Here is a 22,452-nt window from a genome sequence, read left to right as displayed (position 1 = left end):
CAGCTCACGGGTGTCGATATCTGGGTCATACATCCAGGGACAAATACGTAGTTACAAGGCGATATCCGCCCTTTGTAAGAATTCATTTGCAATTAATTCACAACTAGCCACAATGACCACAACTCCGCAAAATTACGATCTTTAAAAAACTATAATGTAAATAACTATCTTGAAACACTTAACGATATCGATTGGTCTGTTGTCACTAATAATGACAATGTAAATATCGCGTGGTTAACTCTTAAAGATATCATCATTAAGGTGATCGACTCAATAGCGCCAATAAAAAAAGTTAGACTTAAACAAAACATAGCACCCTGGTTTACCTCCGAAATTGCTAATGAAATCAAATTAAGAGACACACTTTTAAAAAAATTCAAGAAAGATAAATCTAATCTAGATATATACAAATCTTATTGCGCCTCTAGGAACAAAGCTCAGCGGCTGATCAAAAAAACTAAATCTAATTATTTTCTCAATAAGATTGATGAAAATAAAGACAACCCTAAAAAATTATGGAAAACCCTAAAACAGCTCAAATACGCGAAGAAATGTTAAACAAACACTAAAATAGTTCTCGATGACAATGGTAAAAAAACTTTCTGTCCAAAAGGCGTTGCCTCTCGTTTTAATGAGTTTTTCACGAATGTTGCGTCAACACTCGTCAAAAAACTCCCAAAATGCATAGGCTTTTTCACCATGTCCACTAACGATCTTCATAAATACTACGTAAAATTAAAAGGTAAAATGTTTAAGCTAGAGCCGGTTACCATAGAATTGGTTAAACCTCAACTCGAAAGCCTAAATGTAAACAAAAGCGTCGGTCTAGATAATATTCCCTCAAGACTTTTACGTGACGGTGCGATAATCTTGGCTGAACCGATAGCTCATATCATTAACCTTTCGTTTAAAACTAATTGTTTTCCTCGTGATCTAAAAACAGCTAAAGTTACCCCACTATTTAAGAAAAATTCTAGAACAAGTGTTGAGAATTATCGGCCGATTAGTATTCTGTCTACGGTATCAAAGATTCTTGAAAAATCTGTAGCTATACAAGTTGAAAGGTATCTTTCCAACCATAATATACTTTATGCCTATCAATCCGGTTTTCGGCAGGCCCATTCAACTGAAAGCAACCTCATAAATCTCATCGACGGTTTAAAAAACAATAAGTCCAAAGGCCTTCTTACTGGAATGGTTCTAATTGACTTACAAAAAGCTTTCGATACCGTCGATCATGTGATTTTAATTAACAAGCTAAAATGCATGGGTTTTAAGTGTACGGACTGGTTTCAATCTTATCTCGCTAACCGTACACAAGTTGTCAGTGTGAATGGTACCTGCTCTGAACCTCTTATAGTTACTCATGGTGTACCGCAAGGTAGCATCTTGGGCCCTATTCTTTTTCTATGTTATTTAAATGATATTGCTTCTTGTATTGATTCTGATGTTCAATTATTGCTATATGCTGATGATTCTACGATTCTGTAGTCACCAAAATCGCTCATAAATTAAGTACTATCCTAGCCAAGTGCCAGGACTGGTTAACTGAAAACAAATTATCTTTACATGTTGGCAAAACCGAAAGTATTATCTTTGGTAGCAGAGCGAAGCTTAACAAAGTTAAAGAGTTTTCTATGGAATTAATGGGCCGTAGAATCAAAAGTACTAAGCAAGTTAAATATTTGGGTATTGATTTAGACCAATATGTATCATGTGATACTATTGCAACTAGTGTTATCAGTAAAGTTAAGTCAAGGTTGAAGTTTTTACATAGGCAAAGTTCATGCTTGAATAAAAAATGTAGTAAACTATTAAGCAATGCTTTAATACAATGTACATTTGACTATTCTGCCTCGGGATGGTACGGCGGTGTCAATAAGAATCTTAAACATAAATTACAAACTGCCCAAAACAAGATGGCACGTTTCATTTTAAATGTTGGTCCGAGGTCTGACATAGGTGCCAAAGAGCTTTCCGATTTTGGGTTTCTTAATGTCAGCCTCAGAAATAAGTTTTTAAGATTAAATTATGTTCACAAAATTCGCTATAACTTTAATACGCCTTCTTTCCTTAAGGATAACTTTTTGTTAATTTCTGATCATCATAACCATTTCACCAGGGGTACAACATTTAATTTTGTCACTCCTAAGGCTACTGGCGTTAATGATTCAACTTTTTATTTCTTAGGTATCCATGACTGGAACAGGCTCCCCAATTCACTCAAATCAATACAAAATAATGCAACCTTCAAAATAAAACTTAAAGAATATTTTAATAATGAACAGCTTGGAATATCAGTTTAATTAAGTTATTTTTTAATACTGTTTTTTGATGTTGTCTTATATGTATTTTCCATTTTTACTGCGTCCAACTTAATGATATATTGTACTAGGCCCAACCACTCACTTTTTCAGTTAATACGGATTGGACCCCATTGGAAATAAGTTTACTTTTATTTGTCGACTTAATGGGTTATCCTGGTATTCTTTTTGTACATTGTATATTTTAACTTTTGTGTATGAATATCGAATAAAATCAATCAATCAATCAATCAATCATATATTTACAAGTCTGCCCACTGTCACTTTGTTGGGTTGTTTACAAACTCCAACGCCTAGAATAAAGCCTGTACTAATTATATCGCGCACGCTCATACAACAAATGACATGTATATTTTTTTCTATTTACGAATAGGGCTTGGCCCGTTAATGCGTTGGGTTACATCGGAACTCGCGGAAAATTAGTTTTTGGACGGCCCCTTACCAATTTTGTTTTGTACATTTGTATACATGATCGAATCAGAGTGCATTAGTAATCTCCTACAACACCATAAAGAATTAGAGCTAGAGCGGCAATAAAAATTGTGGGAAAAAAAAGATCCCGACATTAACAAGGGGTTATCCGCTAAGTGCAGATAACCATTAAATAATAATTCAATAGTAATAATAATAATAATAATTTTATGTTAATAGTTTCATGCAACATTTGAGAAATGTGGAAAAAATTCTCAAAAAAAGTGATCAGTCAACCAGTAGTAAAGGTACATAAAATGCAATACATTAATCATTCGGCATTCTTTCATTACCCAGTGCATGATTTGCTCCATCAACAGTTAAATGATACGGATTGCCATAATATGATGTTAGAATTTCTGAAACAATATAGAAATGGATGTTTTCTACTATTACACCATTGAAGTGATAGAAAACAGGGGCGGATCCAGGATTTAGAAATAGGGGGGGCGTAGCTTTGCGAGCGAAGCGAGCAAACATTGGCTGAGGGCCAGGGGGCCACCAAGGGCCCCCGGTCGGGGTCCAGGGGAAATTTTGGCGTTCTAGCGCATTGTAAGTCGTTTAAAACGATTTACAAACAATTCATAATGTCATTTACCAAACACTCTAAAGCTCGCAAATTACGACATGTGGAACATGCAGCTGATACTTCCATAGGGTACCAAAGCAAGATAACAACTTGCCTGTACTTTACATCTAAATTTTTACAACGCGACGATGTTTTTCAGCTTTTATATAAGCATAAACTTGTCCTAGCCTAGGCCGGTATTATTTTCTTACACGCGCGCCGGGTCGATCGCGGTGACTACTTCTTCGCATCCATCATCCATGCAGCTAAAGTAAAATGACGTCACGTTAAAGCGGGTCGTCACAGAGTCTCATGCATATTAATGAAGCAAACTTGCTGAGAGTGTTTTCCACCACCACGCAACAAATGCGACGCGAGATTTATCGAAACTCCGAGCCATCGACTGACGATCATGTTTTTGACAATTAAAATCACGGCATATTCAACGACCTGGTTTAAACGATCGTTTAAAAATTAGCGGTCCGGCTCGATCATCATTACATTATATTTAGTGATTTGAAAAAAACAAAACACCCCTTTTGTCATCGCGATTTGTTTATGAGAATCATCGACGGAAAAGCAAATAAAACACTACAAGGGTCATGAAATTCTGCATGCAGCATTGTTAATATTTTAATAGTAATATGTTTTAATAAAATATAGGCCTAACGGGATAATTTTCATAGGCACTACAGTCCTAGCCTTTGTTTTTATTGTATTCAATAAATGGGCGCATAGTGTAGCACTGACCATGTGACTTCATAAACTCTATTGATCGTCGGAGGTACGTACCGCTACTCTACAATACGGGAGTGACGATCACAAAGGATGCCGACCTGCTTAGTAAAACGCGACCAAGCTCACCACGTGGCTTTTATCAACTTGCTCCTTTTAGTTTTACACTTAACTGTGAATGATCGTTGGTAACGCTAGAGATTGATAGTACACAAAGGATGTCGACGTACATGCTTGGTGAAATGCGATCAAGCTGACGATGTGCTCCGACGTACTATTTTCACTATGAAAATGATACGTGTTTTAAAAATCTATTTAATTTAAAAAAAAAAAAAAATCTTTAAAAAATAGGGGGGGGGGGGCGTACGCCCCACACGCCCCCCGCTAGATCCGCCACTGGAAAAGGGCATGTCAAATACTCCTCATATGATAATGCTTTAGAAACTTGTGAATTCAAAATGGAAAAGGTCTCATTTCAACATCACATTCTTATGATTTTATTCCATGTACCCATTCTTAATGCCATAATAGAAACCTCCATTATTACAAAATACACAATTTAATTTAAAAACTAAATAGATATTTTAAACAGGCTGATGCCTTAGTCTTATTCAACTAATTAGTGCTGTTTTAATTTGGTTCTTCATGTGATATGTGATATGCAATTTGGCTCATTTGTCTACCATAATGTAATAACATTTTTTACAATCTTCACAACAAAGATAAACTGATGTGTACTACAGTGGAATCTCCCATTAATTTGTCAGGTTTCTTTTGAAGTTTGGTTTGTAGATGTTAAAACATAGTGCAATGTTAACCAATACGAACCATACTAACAATGGAACAAAAGTAAAAATACTGTAATGTTTCTATACAATTTTATTTATTTTGGCATTTTACCTAAAAATCATACAAAACAGTATATATCTGAGCCAAAAAGTGAATTTAAAGTACCTGTGACGTCACAAAGAACGTCATCTTCGGCATGTCTTCAGAAGCAACGTCTTCGGAAGCATTGGAATGTTCGGAAATATCAACCAAACAAAGTCCAAAATTATCATGCTGATTGGTCGGTTAAAATGCTTACGTATATTAGTTTTATTCATTCATATACAATGTAAAACCTGATTCTATCGACGAGCTGGATGGCTCAGTGAGCTTGTATTGAGGGTATTGCCCAGGGGGTTGCAATTCTCTACTTGAGAATCTTTTAAAATATTTTTTTTTTAGTTTGAGAGAGACAATTATTTAGAGGGTTAGGTTTTCAATATTTAGGACGAATTTTATTACTTATGTTTTATCAAGACAAGTTCATAGTTGATAAAACTAAGCCGTCAGACAGATAGATGCACTATTAGAATAAACAACGATGCCACATACATGACCAAAATAGTACAGACACTATCCTAACATTCACTTCCAACATCAAAATCAGTAGGTGAGAGGATGCATACCCATGCATCCTCTGACCACCAGAATCCTTCGTCAACAACAGTCATCCTCCAAGCACAGGAGGAACATAACACAAAATTATGTGCAACATCAAAACAGCTCATTGAAATCCCTTCACCAGGCCATGCCTTCAACAAACACTGCATGTTAGCCAAAGTAATTGTACCTGGTCATTTTGCTAACACCTTCATCTTATAATTATTGTGCAGCGGTAGCTCCTTTCATCTGACCAGATGCAACACATGGCATTTATCTCTAGTTCTGAAAAACTTTGGATCGAATATAGTAAAAAAGATTTTGGCACATATGGTGTTTCATATGTATGACACATGAGCTTGGATTATTCGGTTCTAGTTTCAGCTTTTAAATCGTTATTATCAGATCTAAGTTAGTTATATCAAGAGTGTATTATTATATTGTCCTGGGAGATGGATACATTACAACTCTCTCCGGCAACATTTAGTTGTGCTCTCATGCTGTTATCAGAATTATTAGGTGAATATGTTTTTATATTTTATAACTTCAAAACAACTTTTAACATCAAATTAAAACTATGTAAATCACTAGCTCAGATGTACCGTACAGTATACTGTTTTAAAAGTACTAATCTAATTATAATAATTTATTGTCATAAGTGATATGTACTCGGAGCTCAACAAATTAGCTGAATAGTGTGATATGAGTTCATATTGTGATTCTGTTAAGCTTCGAATAAAGTTCAAAATCAAATCAACAGATTTCTTTTCGTGTATTTCCTTAAATTTCTGTTATTAAACCTTTGGGTTTCCTAATTAGCCTTTTTGAGCATCTAGGTTCATTCTCATTTATGTATTTAACTTCTCACTAAAGATGTATGTATATTCTGGTCAAGTTTTTCTGTTCCATTACTGGTAACGGTGTATCGGTGTTCCTGTGGTTCAAGTCCCAGTAGATGACTTTTGTTTATTTATCGCCAAACGCGAGTGTTGCCACACGAAAATTACTCAGTCAATATCATCGTACTCGAGGATATATACGATTTACGATCCTCGCAGCGGTAGTAATGTGATGCTGTTTCAACCAATCACGTTCACGTATTTACATAGGCTATGTAATATTTCTCTATAATAACCTACTCAATCCACTTTTACAAAGTTTATGATAGATGCAATAATAAACTTTAATAATCCTATCCTAGCTACATGGTACTTGTTTTTTTAAAGACATACTGTAATACTAATAGTATAAAACGTTATTGCGGTTGGCAGCTGCAACAAAAAGCATTACAGAATAAACGTTACCTGTAGCATGATGAGCTGGAGCTGAGGGTGTATTCTGTGATGGTTGATTTGCAATACTCTGTGTTAAATCACGTAATAGTTCTTCCTTTTCAGTTTTTCTTGCAAAACAAAGATCACTACACTTGCTTTGGTATTTGACAAGTATTTGAGTTAAATCATTATAAAACTAAAAAAAAATACAAATACTTTTTTAATCCATCATTAACAATCGAAATATGTACAATTTACAACTGTTATTGGGTATTGAATATCATGTGACCCACAATCCTTCAATCAAATGACAAAAATCTACTCAGGCGTGTTACAAATAATGAATGTTTATTAGTGAGTGAATGATGAAAGTTGTATTTCCACGATATATAACTGATATATAAAACATTCATTATTTGCTTTATATAGAGTCAAATGGCCGAGCGGTTACGGCAGGGGCGCTGTTTACCGCACCTAAAGAGCCAACAATATTGGCAAGGGCTCGAGCTCGACTTGCTTCTAGTTCAGGTGGTGGAACAAGTCTTCTCGCGGATAAGGACTATAAAAACCGCAGTTCCAGTGTACACAGTTATAATAGTAGAGCAGTTAACGCCATAAAAATAGCCAAGTTGTGCACTTTATTACCAAAGCATGAAACTTTCCACAAAGTTTCTTTGTTGTATATAGATTCAAAATATCGGGGGGTGCCAAGTGTCCAACGTCCGGTATGGCGGCCATCTTGATTTCAAAATGGCCACCATAAAAACAAAAAGTGTTCATATCTTGGCAACTATAAACAGTAGAGACTTGATTCTGGTGTTAAATTGTACACAAACCACATATTTCTATTTGCTCTAATGAAAAGTTTCGTCCAAAAATGACCGGAAATGACGTTTCTTCCAGTTTGACCTTTGACCTCTTATCTGTATATGTCAGTAACTACTGATCATTTTCAATCGATTTTGGTGTCATTTTGTTCAGAATAGAGACATTTATATTTGTAGTAATGAAACATTTTCACATAAAATTACTGGAAATACAATTTATAACCTTTGACATATATAATTATGTGAACATACTGTATGTGGTTTAATTGGTATAAATGCACCTAATTTTTTTACCGAAATAAATGACACGGAATTATTATTCTGAATTTTTAACTTTTGATGTGATAGGATAGGCATAAGGTATGACAGATCACTGAGCTCATCTATGCCGACATGTTTGCTAAACTGTGACATGTGTCAATCGTTTTTTCGTTGCATCTAAAAAAATATACTCCATTTTTATGGTAATGGGCCTTTGCTGTAAACCTTTCATCTGAATCCTTTTCCTCGATGTTCTCTAGTCATTGATTTTTTAGCAAAATCCGAAACAAAATCAATTCGTAAAAGACATCTCAATATAATTATTCAAGTAATCCTCAAATTAGTGACATGGACCTACAATATACTGTTCTGTACAAGACCTGTTTAGGCATCCACCTGTGGACTTTCACTTTAGTCTTGGTTTCCTAATCATACAAGAAACAATGTCTAATTTAATCAATCAAAGTAGTGGGTCCAGACAAAAAAGGGGGTGTAAGACCATCCACAGACAAAGAAGGGGTTGTAAGACCATCCACATACAAAGAAGAGGGTATAAGACCATCCACAGACAAAAAAGGGGGTGTAAGACCATCCACAGACAAAGAAGGGGGTGTAAGACCATCCACAGACAAAGAAGGGGGTGCAAGACCATCCACACACAAAGAAAGGGGTATAGGACCACTTACACAGACAAAGAAGAGGGTATAAGACCATCCACAGACAAATAAGGGGTGTAGGACCATCCACAGACAAAGAAGGGGAGAAGACCATCCACAGACAAAGAAGGGGATATAAGACCATCCACAGACAAAGAAGGGGGTATAAGACCATCCACAGACAAAGAACGGGGTGTAAGACCATCCACAGACAAATTAAAGGAGTGCAAGACCATCCCTACACAATGAAAGGGGTGTATAAGACCATCCACATACAAAAAGGGGTGTAATACCATCAACGGACAAAGAAAGGGGTGTAAGATCACCCACAGGCACAGAAGGGGGTATAAGACCGTCCACAGATAAAGAAAGGGGTGTAAGACCATCCACAGACAAAGAAGGGGGTGTAGAACCGTCCACAGACAAAGAAGGGGGTGTAAGACCATCCACCACTGACAAAGAAAGGGGTATAGGACCACTTACAGACAAAGAAGGGGTATAAGACCATCCACAGACAAAAAAGGAGGTGTAGGACCATCGGACCATCCACAGACAAAGAATGGGATGTAAGACCACCCACAGACAAAGAAGGGGTGTAAAACCATACACAGACAAAGAAGGGATTATAAGACCATCTACAGACAAAGACAGGGGTGTAAGACCATCCACACACAAAGAAAGGGGTTTAATACCATCAACAGACAAAGAAAGGGGTGTAATACCATCAACAGACACAGAAGGGGGTATAAGACCATCCACAGACAAAGAAAGGGGTATAAGACCGTCCACAGACAAAGAAAGGGGTGTAAGACCATCCACAGACAAAGAAGGGTGCATAAGACTATCCATAGACAAAGAAGGGGGTGTAGGACCATCCACAGAAAAAGAAGGGGGTGTAGGACCATCCACAGACAAAGAAGGGAGTGTAGGACCATCCACAGACAAAGAAGAGGTGTAAGACCATCTACAGACAAAGAAATGGGTGTAAGACCATCCACACATAAAGAAAGGGGTGTAATAATACCATCAACAGACACAGAAGCGGGTATAAGACCATCCACAGACAAAGAATGGGGTATAAGACCATCTACAGACAAAGAAGGAGGGTTAGGACCATATTAAACGAGGAAGCATACAAAAATAAGATGCAATCAAAATAGGCCTACCACTTGGAAAACAATAAATTGTAGAATAACTGAGGCTTAATTGTTAAAATAGACAGGGTTCTTTGTAAGGTCATTAATAATATATTGATATAAACACGATCATCATACTATTCATTTGACAATCAAATACAGTCTGTCTCGAAAAGAAGCTCATACTATCACCTTTTCGAGGTTTTACGGTATTCAATAACATATGTTATTTCCTCTGTCAAACTATTAACACTTTTAGCGAATCAGAAGCCAACATCATTGAACTAATGGTACCACCAAGCACAATGTTTACCAATTCTATGTACTATACAATTTAAGTCCATTAATCATTTAATATAATTACGCCTATCAGGTTAAAGTTCAAAATTAGGTGCACTTTAGACCAACAAAAACCACCTACAGAATATTCACATAATTAAGAATCAATAAATTAATGTCAAAGGTCATACATTGTATTTCCGGTCATTTTATGTGAAAATGTTTCATTACTACAAATATAAATGTATTTATTCTGAACAAAATGACACCAAAATTGATTGAAAATGACCAGTAGTTACAGAGATATACAAATACGAGGTCAAAGGTCAAACTGTAAGAAACGTCATTTCCGGTCATTTTTGGACGAAACTTTTCATTAGAGCAAATAGAAATATATAGTTTGTGAACAATTTGAGACCAAAATTAATTCTCTAATGTGTATAGTTGCCAAGATATGAACATTTTTAGTTTTTATGGTGGCCATTTTGAAATCAAGATGGCCGCCATACCGGATGTTGGACACTTGGCACCCTCCGATATTTTGAATCTATATACATCAAAGAAACTTTGTGCCAAGTTTCATGCTTTGGTAATAAAATGCACAGCTCATGTCATTAACTGCTCTACTATAATATGTGTACACTTTGTAGAACCCAGAACATCATTCAAGACGAGTAGGGGGTACTTTGGTGAACTCGTTCACAAAATAGCTACGGGAATCAGGAAGATTACCACCTATCTGACAGGACAGTGATTCATTTACTATTGGTATGCTCCTAAAGACATACAATAAAAAAATAATTTAATTTAATTTATTTGAATCAGATTGAATAAAAGGTAGGCTTACACTTGATTCATTACATTGTAAAACAATTATATGTATATATTTGTTTTTTTACAATATATTAAATGTTATATTTAACAAGGCCATATAGATGGCTGCAGTCGCGTGCTTAGTGTTTACCGACCGACCGACCAAACTACCAACTGACCGAAATTACTGAATATGTTTAAAAATGTTGAAATGTTTAAAAACAGTTAGATTTTTTTAATTTACACGTGCGTAGCCTGTCACTTTTGACGTGCTCGTATAACGTAATTTCGAGTTGAAAAGTAAGTCAGGAAAACAGAAATCGGGCAAAAAGAGTGCGCAATAACATTTAACGTGCAGTGCGCGCACAAAAATCTGCGCACTCATGGCAATTTTGTAAACGCTTAAAATTGCCTGAAACGTACTCTTATTTCATCGAAAATAAATTTTGAAAATTTTAAGCGTGCGTACGCATGCGTTACATACGCTACGCACGTAATTGTATTGCCATATGATGATTTATGTCCTGAAATTTATGAGTACCAAATTTTATTTAATTGTGATTCATGGTTGTGAAGATATGATTACAAACGTGATTTCGTTAAATCGTGCGTAGACCGCGTAATTTTTTATTGCGCACCGTGAAAACATAACCACATCGATTCCTGGCCATAATAAATATACTGTGAAAAATTGACTGAGCTAGATTAAACTGATATCAAGATAAGGTCAGAAAGCGATAAAACGCATAGTGATACCGGACCGACAGACAGATCGACAGACTGACAGACCGACCGACCGACATAGTGAACTATAGAGTCGCTTCCACGCGACTAAAAACACACCTACTATATGTAGTGTTAATTATGTCAAAGAATGCCAAAAAAAGTAGAGGTCTCATTACGAAACTTTGCCAGGCAATTAAAACGGTTCTAGGCTAATTTTTTTTTCCAACAACTTCATGTTTTGTAGAGTTGTTCCATTAATTCATTTCAAAGCCATTATTTTTAGTTTGAATTAATATGTATATCTCTCCAAAAATTCGGCAAGATATGACTGAGACTGAGAGTGTTCAATGTTGTTATCAGGATGGCTGTTATTGATTTAGAAATAGGCTGCTCTGGTGATTAATATTCTTGAGCTTCTTGGCATTTCTGCCTTGGTTAGGCTAAAATAAGCTTTGCTTGTATTTCAAATTTTGTTATCAACTATCACAAAATTTAATAATATCGTTGTGTTTTGTCTGGCTCATTTGTATTCAGTTACAGCTATATTATATGTTATTTTTTATCTATAACCAATCCTGCACTATATAGTGCTACATATAGCTGTGCAAAGTTTGACAGTCTTGTGCTTTTTTTCATTTTTCACCTCTCATAAGAGACATTTTATTCCTGGAGTCCACATTTAAGCATAGATACATAAAAACATGCAGTTTAACCAAAAACACAATTATTATTTTTTAATAAATTTGCATTGAATTTGCAATTTTTAAGCGCACCGTTTTTAAAGTTTAACATGCATGCGCGTCATTATTCTGCAATTAAAATTCATAAAAATAAATGAAATCTATCAAAGAAGGTATGAAGAACAAAAATCAATTGCAAAAATGGCCTTTCTATGCTATGTACGAGTTGTGCGCACACGTGTGCGTGCTCGCAACGCCCACAAAAATTGAAAATGTTGAAATGCTCAAAATTTTATGTAACATATATCAAATTGATTAGAAATTAATTTTAAAATTTTTAATGTGTGTACATGTGTAACTTTGTGGGAAACATGCTATTTTTAATCCACAGAAAGTTGACTCTTGATATGAATTAAATTATTAAAGTGTCAATTCAAACTGACTTTTGGTTTTTATTCTATGATCAATAATTTAAAATCATAAAATCGACCGCAAGTCACGTTGCGCCACTCTGACTGACGTTTTTCAAAAATAAAAGGTGCATAACTTCATGTAAATGTTGATATGTTGACAAAGTTACGAAATGTTTACACGTTTTAGAGAAACGCGACAAACAAAATTAGGGTGGAAAGAAAGAAGAACTAGATTTGACGAGGTAGTTATCCGCACGACAAACACAGAATAAGATTATAGCATTATGACCTGATCTGAAGAATATGATATGTTGCTGAATTCTATCAATTTTGTGTAATATAGTATATAAAGTATAAACAGTATAATCTGTATACATATTACATACAGTGTAGAATATGTGAAATTCCGGGACCTGCTATTTATTCCTATTTTTAACATGGCGACGGTAGCAAAATAAAACACTAAGATAGCAATTCCAGAACAACATATTAACGTGTAGAAGAAATTTGAATACGTAAAATATAGATGCTCGCTCTTTTAAATGTGATGAACTATGACACAAAAAATGAAAATACGTCTTTTTTTATTCAACTGGCCATATGATGACGTCACAACATCTGATTGGCAACATGAATTCGTATCTACAATCCAATAGCTTTCAGAAAATATTTTAAACTCATGCGAAAGATAGTTGATTGACCTAGACAATATCAAAATCGGGGTGAAAAGGGAAAACGGATAAGTGGAGATGCGCTCTATTAAATGTGATGAGCTAAGACGAAAGATACAAAAATCCTATATTTTTCAAATGGCCATACGATGACATCACAATGTCCGGTTAGCCTTATTGATGCATGATCCGATAACTTCTAGAATATGTAATTAGTTCACTGTTTACTTTAGTTAAAAAAGACATAATTTTGACGATAGTTTTAGCTTTTTCATCAAATGTGCGCGAATTGTCTAATTCAACATGTTCGTATGGCGTTATTTAAAGTGGAAAAGGTCTAAATTGTTTTCAAAATTACTAGAAAAGACTTGAAAAATATAATTCAAGAGAAAAAAACGTTTTTCATACTCTGTGCGCACCTTACGCGTATATAATAATTTTGCGTGCATGGGAATATTTGATATGCGTAAAAGGTCGTAAAATGTGTAAAAAGTTGATTAGAAATTAATTTTGCACATTTTAAATTTTAAATGTGTGTGCGCGCAACTTCTTGTGAAAGAAATGGAGTTGTGGCTTGGTGGTTATGATGCTTGGCTACCACTCCAAGGGTCCTGGGTTGAAGTCAAATGTCACAATTTTATCTAAGAACAAAATTACAACTCCACTCCCAAAGACTTGTAATAAGACTTTGTTTATGTAGAGCATCTTGTGTATGTTTGTCTTGTGAAGTCTCTGAGGGTCCCTAATGATCAGCAATTGCTGGATGGATCACCCTCATTAAATATGGTAAAAAAAAAAAAATACATGCCATTTTTAATCCATAAAAAGTTTGCCCTTGATATGACTTAAATTGTTAAGTGTCAATACAAAATGACTCTTGGTTTATAATCTATGATTAATCATTGAAATTCATAAAATTGCATGTAAGTCATGTTGCGCAACTCGGACGTCTTTCAAAAATAGGAGGTGCACAACTTCAGGTAAATGTCCACATGTTGTCAAAGTTATGAAATGTTATGTTTACACATTTTAGAGAAACGTGACTCACAAAAAAGAAAGAAAGAAGAATACAGAAAAAAAAATATTGATCCAATACAATAACAAGGAGTTATCCGCATATAAGAAGCAACTTCAAAATATTATGACTATTTACAATACAGATAATAACTTGCTTTTACCTTGGTGCCTTCTTCAAGGTTTGATATCAATTCCATAAAAGTGTTGTGTCCAGTTGCTAATTGACGCAAAACTTCTTCTCTTTGCTGAGCAGATGTATCAGTCTGCTTAGCAGAACTAAATTGTGTGTTTGCATCCTGAGATAAGAATAAAAATTCTTTATTTCAAATCTATTCAATTCTAATTAATTGTTCAATAGTCATTGGTCAAGTCAAGTCAACCATATTCGGTAAAGAAAACAATTTTTTTCTGCAAATTGATGCCATCATAAACATGGTCATATAAGTAAAGGGCAGAAATACAGTAATCTAGAAGCACTCACTTGTATGTTAGAAAGAAGAATTTCCTGGCGTCTACAACTATCTTGAACTTGTTCCACAAGAGGTCCATAAACTTGATCCAACTGTTGATTGGAAATGACATCTTCATTAATAGCACCATCCTTAGCCAATGAAGATAGGAAAGCACTACCTGCAACATAATACAATGTAATAGATCACTAAAAGCAAAAAATAATCTTTAAACACGTTTAGGGTTACCTTCTACTTCTGAATCCATCACAATTAAGCTATAAAATGATTGTTGAAGTTACTTGAATGATGACAAAATGGAACTTATTAAGACTGTAGTAATTGAGAAGCAATAAGATGTTTGTGATTTCCAAAAATAAAATCTTGCATTAGGTTATCACATTGTATTCAATTAATCATTTATGTGTAATTTCCCACATGATCGTAATCAAAACGTTACTGGGTTTGGTCTACTAGCGTTCCTGCTCCTAACTTGTCATCCATTCATAGAAGCCTTGATGAAGTAAGTCTACCTGGTGCTGACTATAGAATGGTCCCGAGATAACGACTATACTATACAATTTACTATACGGCTTTAATCGATAGAAGATTGAAATATTACATTAGTGTAGATGTGTGTCAAAGTCTATATTGAATTGATGTTCCGCATTATTATAGATAGGAAGATGAAGATGGTATTTGGATGCAATGATCTTGTATATCAATTATATTGTGATGCGGTAAATTGGTTTATCCATGTAGTTTTGGTTAATCCATATTATTTTATACATATTTTTAATAATTGTTATGATTATAATATTAATAAACATGATATTTGTTAGTATAAATTTCATAATTTAAAAAGATAAAGTAGTAAAGCAAAGGGATTATGGAGCGGCTATTCCTGAATATACAATAATAAGTATCGTAAGTTTAATTTATAAATTTTAGGCGATCTTGTCAAAGGTCTAGGGTCTATAGCCTGCCACGTTTCGATATTCAATATTGAACTTGACCTGATGTGGTTCCACAATATCTTTATATGAAAATGGTAGTGTGTGTCACAGTTGATAATGGTTTTATCTTTTTTTTTTATTTTTTTCTATTTACCGTATACAGTAATTTAAGAGGTTCTAGACCGCTAGAGGGCATCACATTAATTAAAATTATTCAAATGAATATGCAAAGTTAGGGGACACAGTAAAGGGTACTAGGTAGTAGGGCGTTGCCTTGATGAGAAGGAGAGTTGTGCCCAGGTATCCCAAGTAGAGAGAAGTACGAAGTTAACCGTAGCTGATATGATCAAGGATCAGGCTAGGAACTTGTAAGAGGCAAGCTCGGAGTGGCTGCTGAAGCAGTAAGCAACGTCCTAGTAGTATTTATTTATGCCTTTCATTTAGTTAATTTGTATTACTCTTGTATAATTGGTTAGGCAGTCATTAAACTATATACAGTGCCTGGATTTGTGACAGGCCATATACTATGCCGATCCGAGGGACGTCGTAGTTAGATATATCGTAATTTATGTGTATATTATTATTGTTATTTCATATGTACCAATTATTATCTAGCAAGTTGTTGGGATGATTATATTGTAGGTAGCCTCAGGAGCTGGGAAGCCATAAACTTTAAAGGTTATAGTTTGGAGGCTCCTAAGGTGAAGATCCAAGAATAAATAAATTGGAAGCATACCGATGGCGTGTTGTGTCTTTTGTTACCGACTCGAAGTACCACATGACAGAGTGGATAGAACATAAATAATTTAAATTTAAAATGTTTACCTTAAAACTGGTTTTGAACTGAATCAGCTGATGTCTTATCGTATGATTTGGTTTGGTTTAAATTATGTTCAATAAAAGTGCGTATGCGAATAGAATGAAATGCTCGTGTAATGCTGTTTATGTCGTATAATAGATGAAGGGGGAAAATATAAAAGGTATGATGGTAGAAAAATAAAAAAGTAGTTTAGGATGTAGAAATAGGAAAAGTTTATTTGTAGATTTTGAATACAAAAAATGACTTGATGGTACATTCCAAATAGAGTCCTATGTCGGCACCTAGGCCTATATAACATCGTGAGGTAATTTCCTGCAAGATCGTAATCAAAACGGTACTGGGTTTGGTCTACTAGCGTTCCTGCTCCCAACTCGTCATCCATTCATAGAAGCCTTGATGAAGTGAAGACACAACCAAATATTCTGATACTCAATTCTTCATTACATGGGACTTTGAAAGTCTTTACATTAACCTAACAATTCAAAATACCAATGGCACCATTATTAATGCTTGTAACCTTTTAACTTTAACAATGAAACCAAATTATACCTTACTAAATTAAACAAGATTATTAATACTAACACTTATTTTAAAGCAGGAGACGACCTCTATATACAGATACAGTACAAGGTATTATTATGGGACCATACCATAGCGTCCAAATTGCTAATTTAACCCTCCTCTTGAACGAACTAGACTTCCTTACCACTTTAAAGAACAGATTTCAACTTAACCCTTCGAATTTCTTATTACCCGATATATAGACTACGGCGCATTAAACATCAACAACCCTAAAATAAACTCTCTTGATCTCATTAAATCCATCTCCAACATATACCCACACAATATTCAACTTAACTTTCCTTTCAATACCACAAATATGATATGGACACACACATTTCCATCAACTACACAACACTTTCAATAAACAAAATACACTACTCAGTATAATAATAATAATAATTAATACAACTAGGCCTTTGTGCAACGGAAAATAGCCAATGATTTATATATTTATTTTAAACAATATTTTACAAAGGTGGTCCATCCAGCTGAAGCTGATCACTCACAAAACTTCACAAAAATACAATATGACGAGACATATAATAACAACGTGTAACAATAAAAATTAAATTAAAATAAATCAAATTTATAAAGATAAACAAAATAAAATAAAGTACAAAATTAGATTCAAACATTAAATGAATTAAATTAATGATCAGTCATCTTTTTAACGATCTAAATAAGGTTACCGACCACTGGCATATCGTGTTGCTATTGTCTAAACTGTTTGTAATTCATCGTAGGAACTTCCTATTGATATTTTCAGTAGACTATAAATGTAAAAGAAAGCGATTAAAAAACATTCCAGGCCCTCTTTATTATTAATATTAAATTATTTATTGAGGTTACGAACTTATAAACGTTTTAAAATGATGCTTGAGATCGGCATCCCCGGAATACAATTCAGAGTTTCTCTTAAAAGGCAAACTGAAACAAATTGTTAAACGCAGTTTCAAACGACGTTACACGAAGCGATTCGTAATTGTCCATTTTCCAAACGGTCTGACGATTTTAGAATGCTACAACAAAAGAAAATCTGATTAACGCGCTTTTTTTTAGCTAAACGGCGATGGAAAATGCAAGTGTCCAATCACAATATGAAAGGCGTAAAATAGGTAGGTACTTACTCATGTTGAAGGTTGAACCTTTTAACTCAGACTCCATAACTTCTCTTTCAGCTTTAATTGCATCAACTTCTGCCATAAATTCTCTCAACTTTTTGACAACTGGGCTGTCCTTTAAAGCTGATGCTGCATTAGCTGCGGGCAATGCTTTGGACAATTCTGCCTTTAAATCAGAAAAAAGTAAAAGTGTAATGTTCAGTGTGGTAGTACAAGATAAAAAATGGTGATTCTTATATAATGGTTGAATACAAGTTACCTTTTTGTTACATCTTATCTGCGACAAGCATAACAAAAAAGTAAATTAAAAAAAAAAAAAATCGTGGTTAAGGACCCTGTTAATGAAAGGCCAACAAAGGCATATTTTGTTGTCTCAAAACAAGACTAGATTTGAACTCGTCACTACGGACGAGTTAGGTTATCCGCAGCGCAAAAGCCACGTGCACGTCATACGTTAGAATATTGCGCGCAGAAAAACGATTATGCCATTGAAAAAATGTTAGTGCGTTCTCTATTTTGCGTCGCGTCTAAGTATATACGGTATACACTATATATTGTATACGTACTACATACAGTGCAGAATAGGTGAAAATAAGTGACCAAAGTTATTGACGCATTTGAACATGATGACGTCATCCCAAATTTTTAAAATCGTAAATCATGCGAAAGGTAATTGATTGAATTAGACAATATAAAAAAATGGGGAGAAATGGAATACGGATAAGTGGAGATGCGCTCTATTAAATGTGACGAGCTATGACGAAAGAGACAAAAATCCTATATTTCATATTCGAGTGGCCAAACGATGATGTCACAATGTCCGGTTAGCCATATCGATGCATGATTCGATATCTCCAACTCATCAACTTCCAGAATGTGTAATTTTAAAAAAGTTCACCTCATAGTTTACAATCTATGACTGTTTTAAAAAAGGTAAAAAAGTTGCGCACGCCTGGGAATTTTTGAAATTCTTAAAATGACCTGAAACGCGTAGAAAATTGATCAGAAATTGATTTTTCGCATTTTGAAATTTTAAACGCGCGTGCGCGCGTAACTTTTTGTGAAACATGCCATTTTTAATCCATAGAAGGTTTGCGCATTATATGACTTAAATTTTCACCAAGTTTCAATACAAAGGGACTTTTAGTTTTTATTCTATGATCAATCATTTAAATTCACAAAATCGCGCGTAACTTACGCTGCGCGACTCGAAATTTGAAAAAAAAAGTTTCTTGCACATCTACAGCTACAGGGCAATCTTTTGACAAAGTTATACAATCATATGTTGGCCAGAATTAGAGATACGCTGCGAACAAAAATCGTGGAAAGAAAGAAGAACATAGAAAAAAAAGATCCTGACAATAACAAGGGGTTATCCGCCAAGTGCGGATAACCAACTAGTACAAAGGTTCAACAATGGTGGCTATTAAAAATAGCAGAAAGAAACAAGAAACATGAGACAGGGCATCCCAAAAACTAAATTGCTGTCGAATGGGACCCGTAAACATACATAAAGTGCTATTGGAGAATAAAAGACTTGACACAGATATTTTAGCTACTACAATTGGGATGTTGTTTCTTACCTCTGTTTTCCCCAATATATCAATATATATCTTGTTGTTGTTAAATTTTTCACGTACAATATTATCAGCCTGGATAGCATTGTTGAGTATTGCATTATACTTATCAGCTTCAGATCTCAAAGTTTCTGTTAACTTTGTTGATGGAGTTCGAGTCCATTTTTGTCCAAATTTTTCTTTCATTTGAGCATCACTAGCAGCTTCTTCATCAAGTAATTTAGTGGACTGCAAAAAAGTATGTAATATAATTCTATTTGCAAGATATTATACAAACATTGAATGTTTATATGTTAAATGGGAAGAATATTTTCAGAAGTTGACAGATTAATTGATTATGTTGAATGGAACAAAATTTTTCTTTAAAATGAATGAAAATGTAATGATGTTTCAATCTATTCAATATTCCTACATTTCTTGTAAAAATAACCAATCTTATTATATGTTTATCAGAAGCATAAATGGTTATGCCAAGAAACCAATATTATCATAACCATTTAACCAATATTATCATAACCATTAACCAATATTATCATAACCATTTAACCAATATTATCATAACCATTTAACCAAAATTATCATAACCATTTAACCAATATTATCATAACCATTTAACCAATATTATCATAACCATTTAACCAATATTATCATAACCATTTAACCAATATTATCATAACCATTTAACCAATGTTATCATAACCATTTAATCAATATTATCATAACCATTTAATCAATATTATAACCATTTAACCAATATTATCATAACCATTTAACCAATATTATCATAACCATTTAACCAATATTATCATAACCATTTAACCAATATTATCATAACCATATTTAACCAATATTATCATAACCATATTTAACCAATATTATCATAACCATTTAACCAATATTATCATAACCATTTAACCAATATTATCATAACCATTTAACCAATATTATCATAACCATGTAACCAATATTATCATAACCATTTAACCAATATTATCATAACCATTTAACCAATATTATCATAACCATTTAACCAATATTATCATAACCATTTAACCAATATTATCATAACCATTTAACCAATATTATCATAACCATTTCACCAATATTATCATAACCATTTCACCAATATTATCATAACCATTTCATGGCTCAAGTTCAAAATTATTGTCAAATACATAATAATTGAAATTTGTATTCCAAGGTTAAAAAACATAAAAATACATACATAAAACAATATAATATTAATATATGTAAAAACAGTAAAAGGTTAAAACAGTAAAAACTGGACATGAACTATGATTGAGTTAAGATTCTAAAATACAGAACACTTATTGATTCAATTGCTTATTAAAGGAATGAATTATTGTGATCGGATTTACTAAAGTTTAAATTATTAAAAAGAGGGTGGGATTTTGCATTAATCATACATTTTAGCTTTTTCTCTATAGCCTTATCACAGATATCCTACACCTTCTTAGTAATTTTTATTATTCTCTGTAAATTATTTTAATTGTTTTTAGATAAGCTATTAAACCACATAATAGTTAATATGGACTGTATCATTGCCTGAAACAGTGCAGCTTTACCAATCTTAAAATTTCTTAGTTTTCTCAAAAAAGTACAATCTTTTATTATTCCATAACAAGTTTTCATTTTCTACAGACAATTCCTATTACACCAATCAAATGAATTGTTCACAAATTTAAAACTATTTGACCTTTGCAACTGAAAATTTTCTCCGATGTTAATTGATTATCACTTAAAAATCACATCATCTATACCCACAATGCAGTTCAAGTTAAGGAAGGCCGATGAGAGTTGGTTTGTTTACATCCTATCACTGCCTAAAAGTCCCACATGTACAGTAGGATTAAAAATTAAAAATTGAACTCTACTACTGTACCACATACAGAATAACAGAACAGAATAATGATGTTATATTAAAAAGGGCACGTCGGCGAAAAAGTTTGTTTCGCCGTTGGTTCTACTCTAGCATGTAGCTAGGCTATATATTTCTACCGAAAACAACAGGCCTAAAAAAAGACATGTAAACATTGTTAGCCTGGACTGGTGGGATGTAACGGTGTACTTGTAATGCAAAATCCTGGAGTCCCTCGATATAATTCTCCCCCACAAAATAATAACAATCAAATGTTATCTCATCAGTCCACATCATTGTTTTGCTGATCGTCGTCAATCGCGCAAATAAACAGCATACTTTGTGAGTGAGGGTTGCCATACTCTAGAGGTCAAAGTATGATCAATAATCCAATTTGTGTTGCAGCTAAAAACTGCTCCGCAATAATCGGTTAAAACAAGAAATAATCGGTTAAAACACGCAATGGATTGAGTCCTTTTAATCGGTTATTTCATTTTCCTCTGTTTCTGCTGCCCAAAAATAATCGGTTAATAACCAATTGTTCCTGCTCAGCAGAAACAGGCCCCAAGATCACTAGAGTATAATGTAACCAACAATGTAGATAACATGTATCCTTGAGGGACACCAGCGTTAACATTCTTAATTCTGTTTTTTAAGAAATGATCCATAACCAAACGAAGGGATTCATATTCACTAATTATTCAATAACTAAGTATTTTTGGTTTCTTTGAATTGAAAGCCAAAGAAAAATCTAAAAATATTGTTCTAGCATATTGTTTTGATTTGTCCAAGGTTTGATAGATTTCA

At 33.9% G+C, this 22,452-nt stretch overlaps 1 protein-coding gene across 4 annotated transcripts in view; it reads right to left on the bottom strand.

The window, feature by feature from the left end:
* Positions 1-22,452, bottom strand: part of LOC140040736 (programmed cell death 6-interacting protein-like) — a 57,024-nt gene that overhangs the window by 3,436 nt on the left and 31,136 nt on the right. For 3 of the 4 annotated variants that reach the window (XM_072086893.1, XM_072086891.1, XM_072086894.1), the window contains 6 exons: positions 19,773-19,994; positions 18,196-18,355; positions 14,761-14,909; positions 14,441-14,575; positions 6,831-6,996; positions 3,089-3,154 (listed from right to left, as the gene is read on the bottom strand). In XM_072086893.1, coding sequence (XP_071942994.1) covers positions 3,089-3,154; positions 6,831-6,996; positions 14,441-14,575; positions 14,761-14,909; positions 18,196-18,355; positions 19,773-19,994 — 898 coding nt within the window. The remainder of the gene's footprint in view (positions 1-3,088; positions 3,155-6,830; positions 6,997-14,440; positions 14,576-14,760; positions 14,910-18,195; positions 18,356-19,772; positions 19,995-22,452) is intronic. The other variant, XM_072086892.1, reaches the window with a different exon arrangement.

The sequence above is a fragment of the Antedon mediterranea genome, chromosome 2, assembly GCF_964355755.1.
Source record: "Antedon mediterranea chromosome 2, ecAntMedi1.1, whole genome shotgun sequence".
Taxonomy (NCBI): domain Eukaryota; kingdom Metazoa; phylum Echinodermata; class Crinoidea; order Comatulida; family Antedonidae; genus Antedon; species Antedon mediterranea.
The sequence above is the reverse complement of the archived record's forward strand: the minus strand, read 5'-3'. Positions and strand labels throughout refer to the sequence as shown.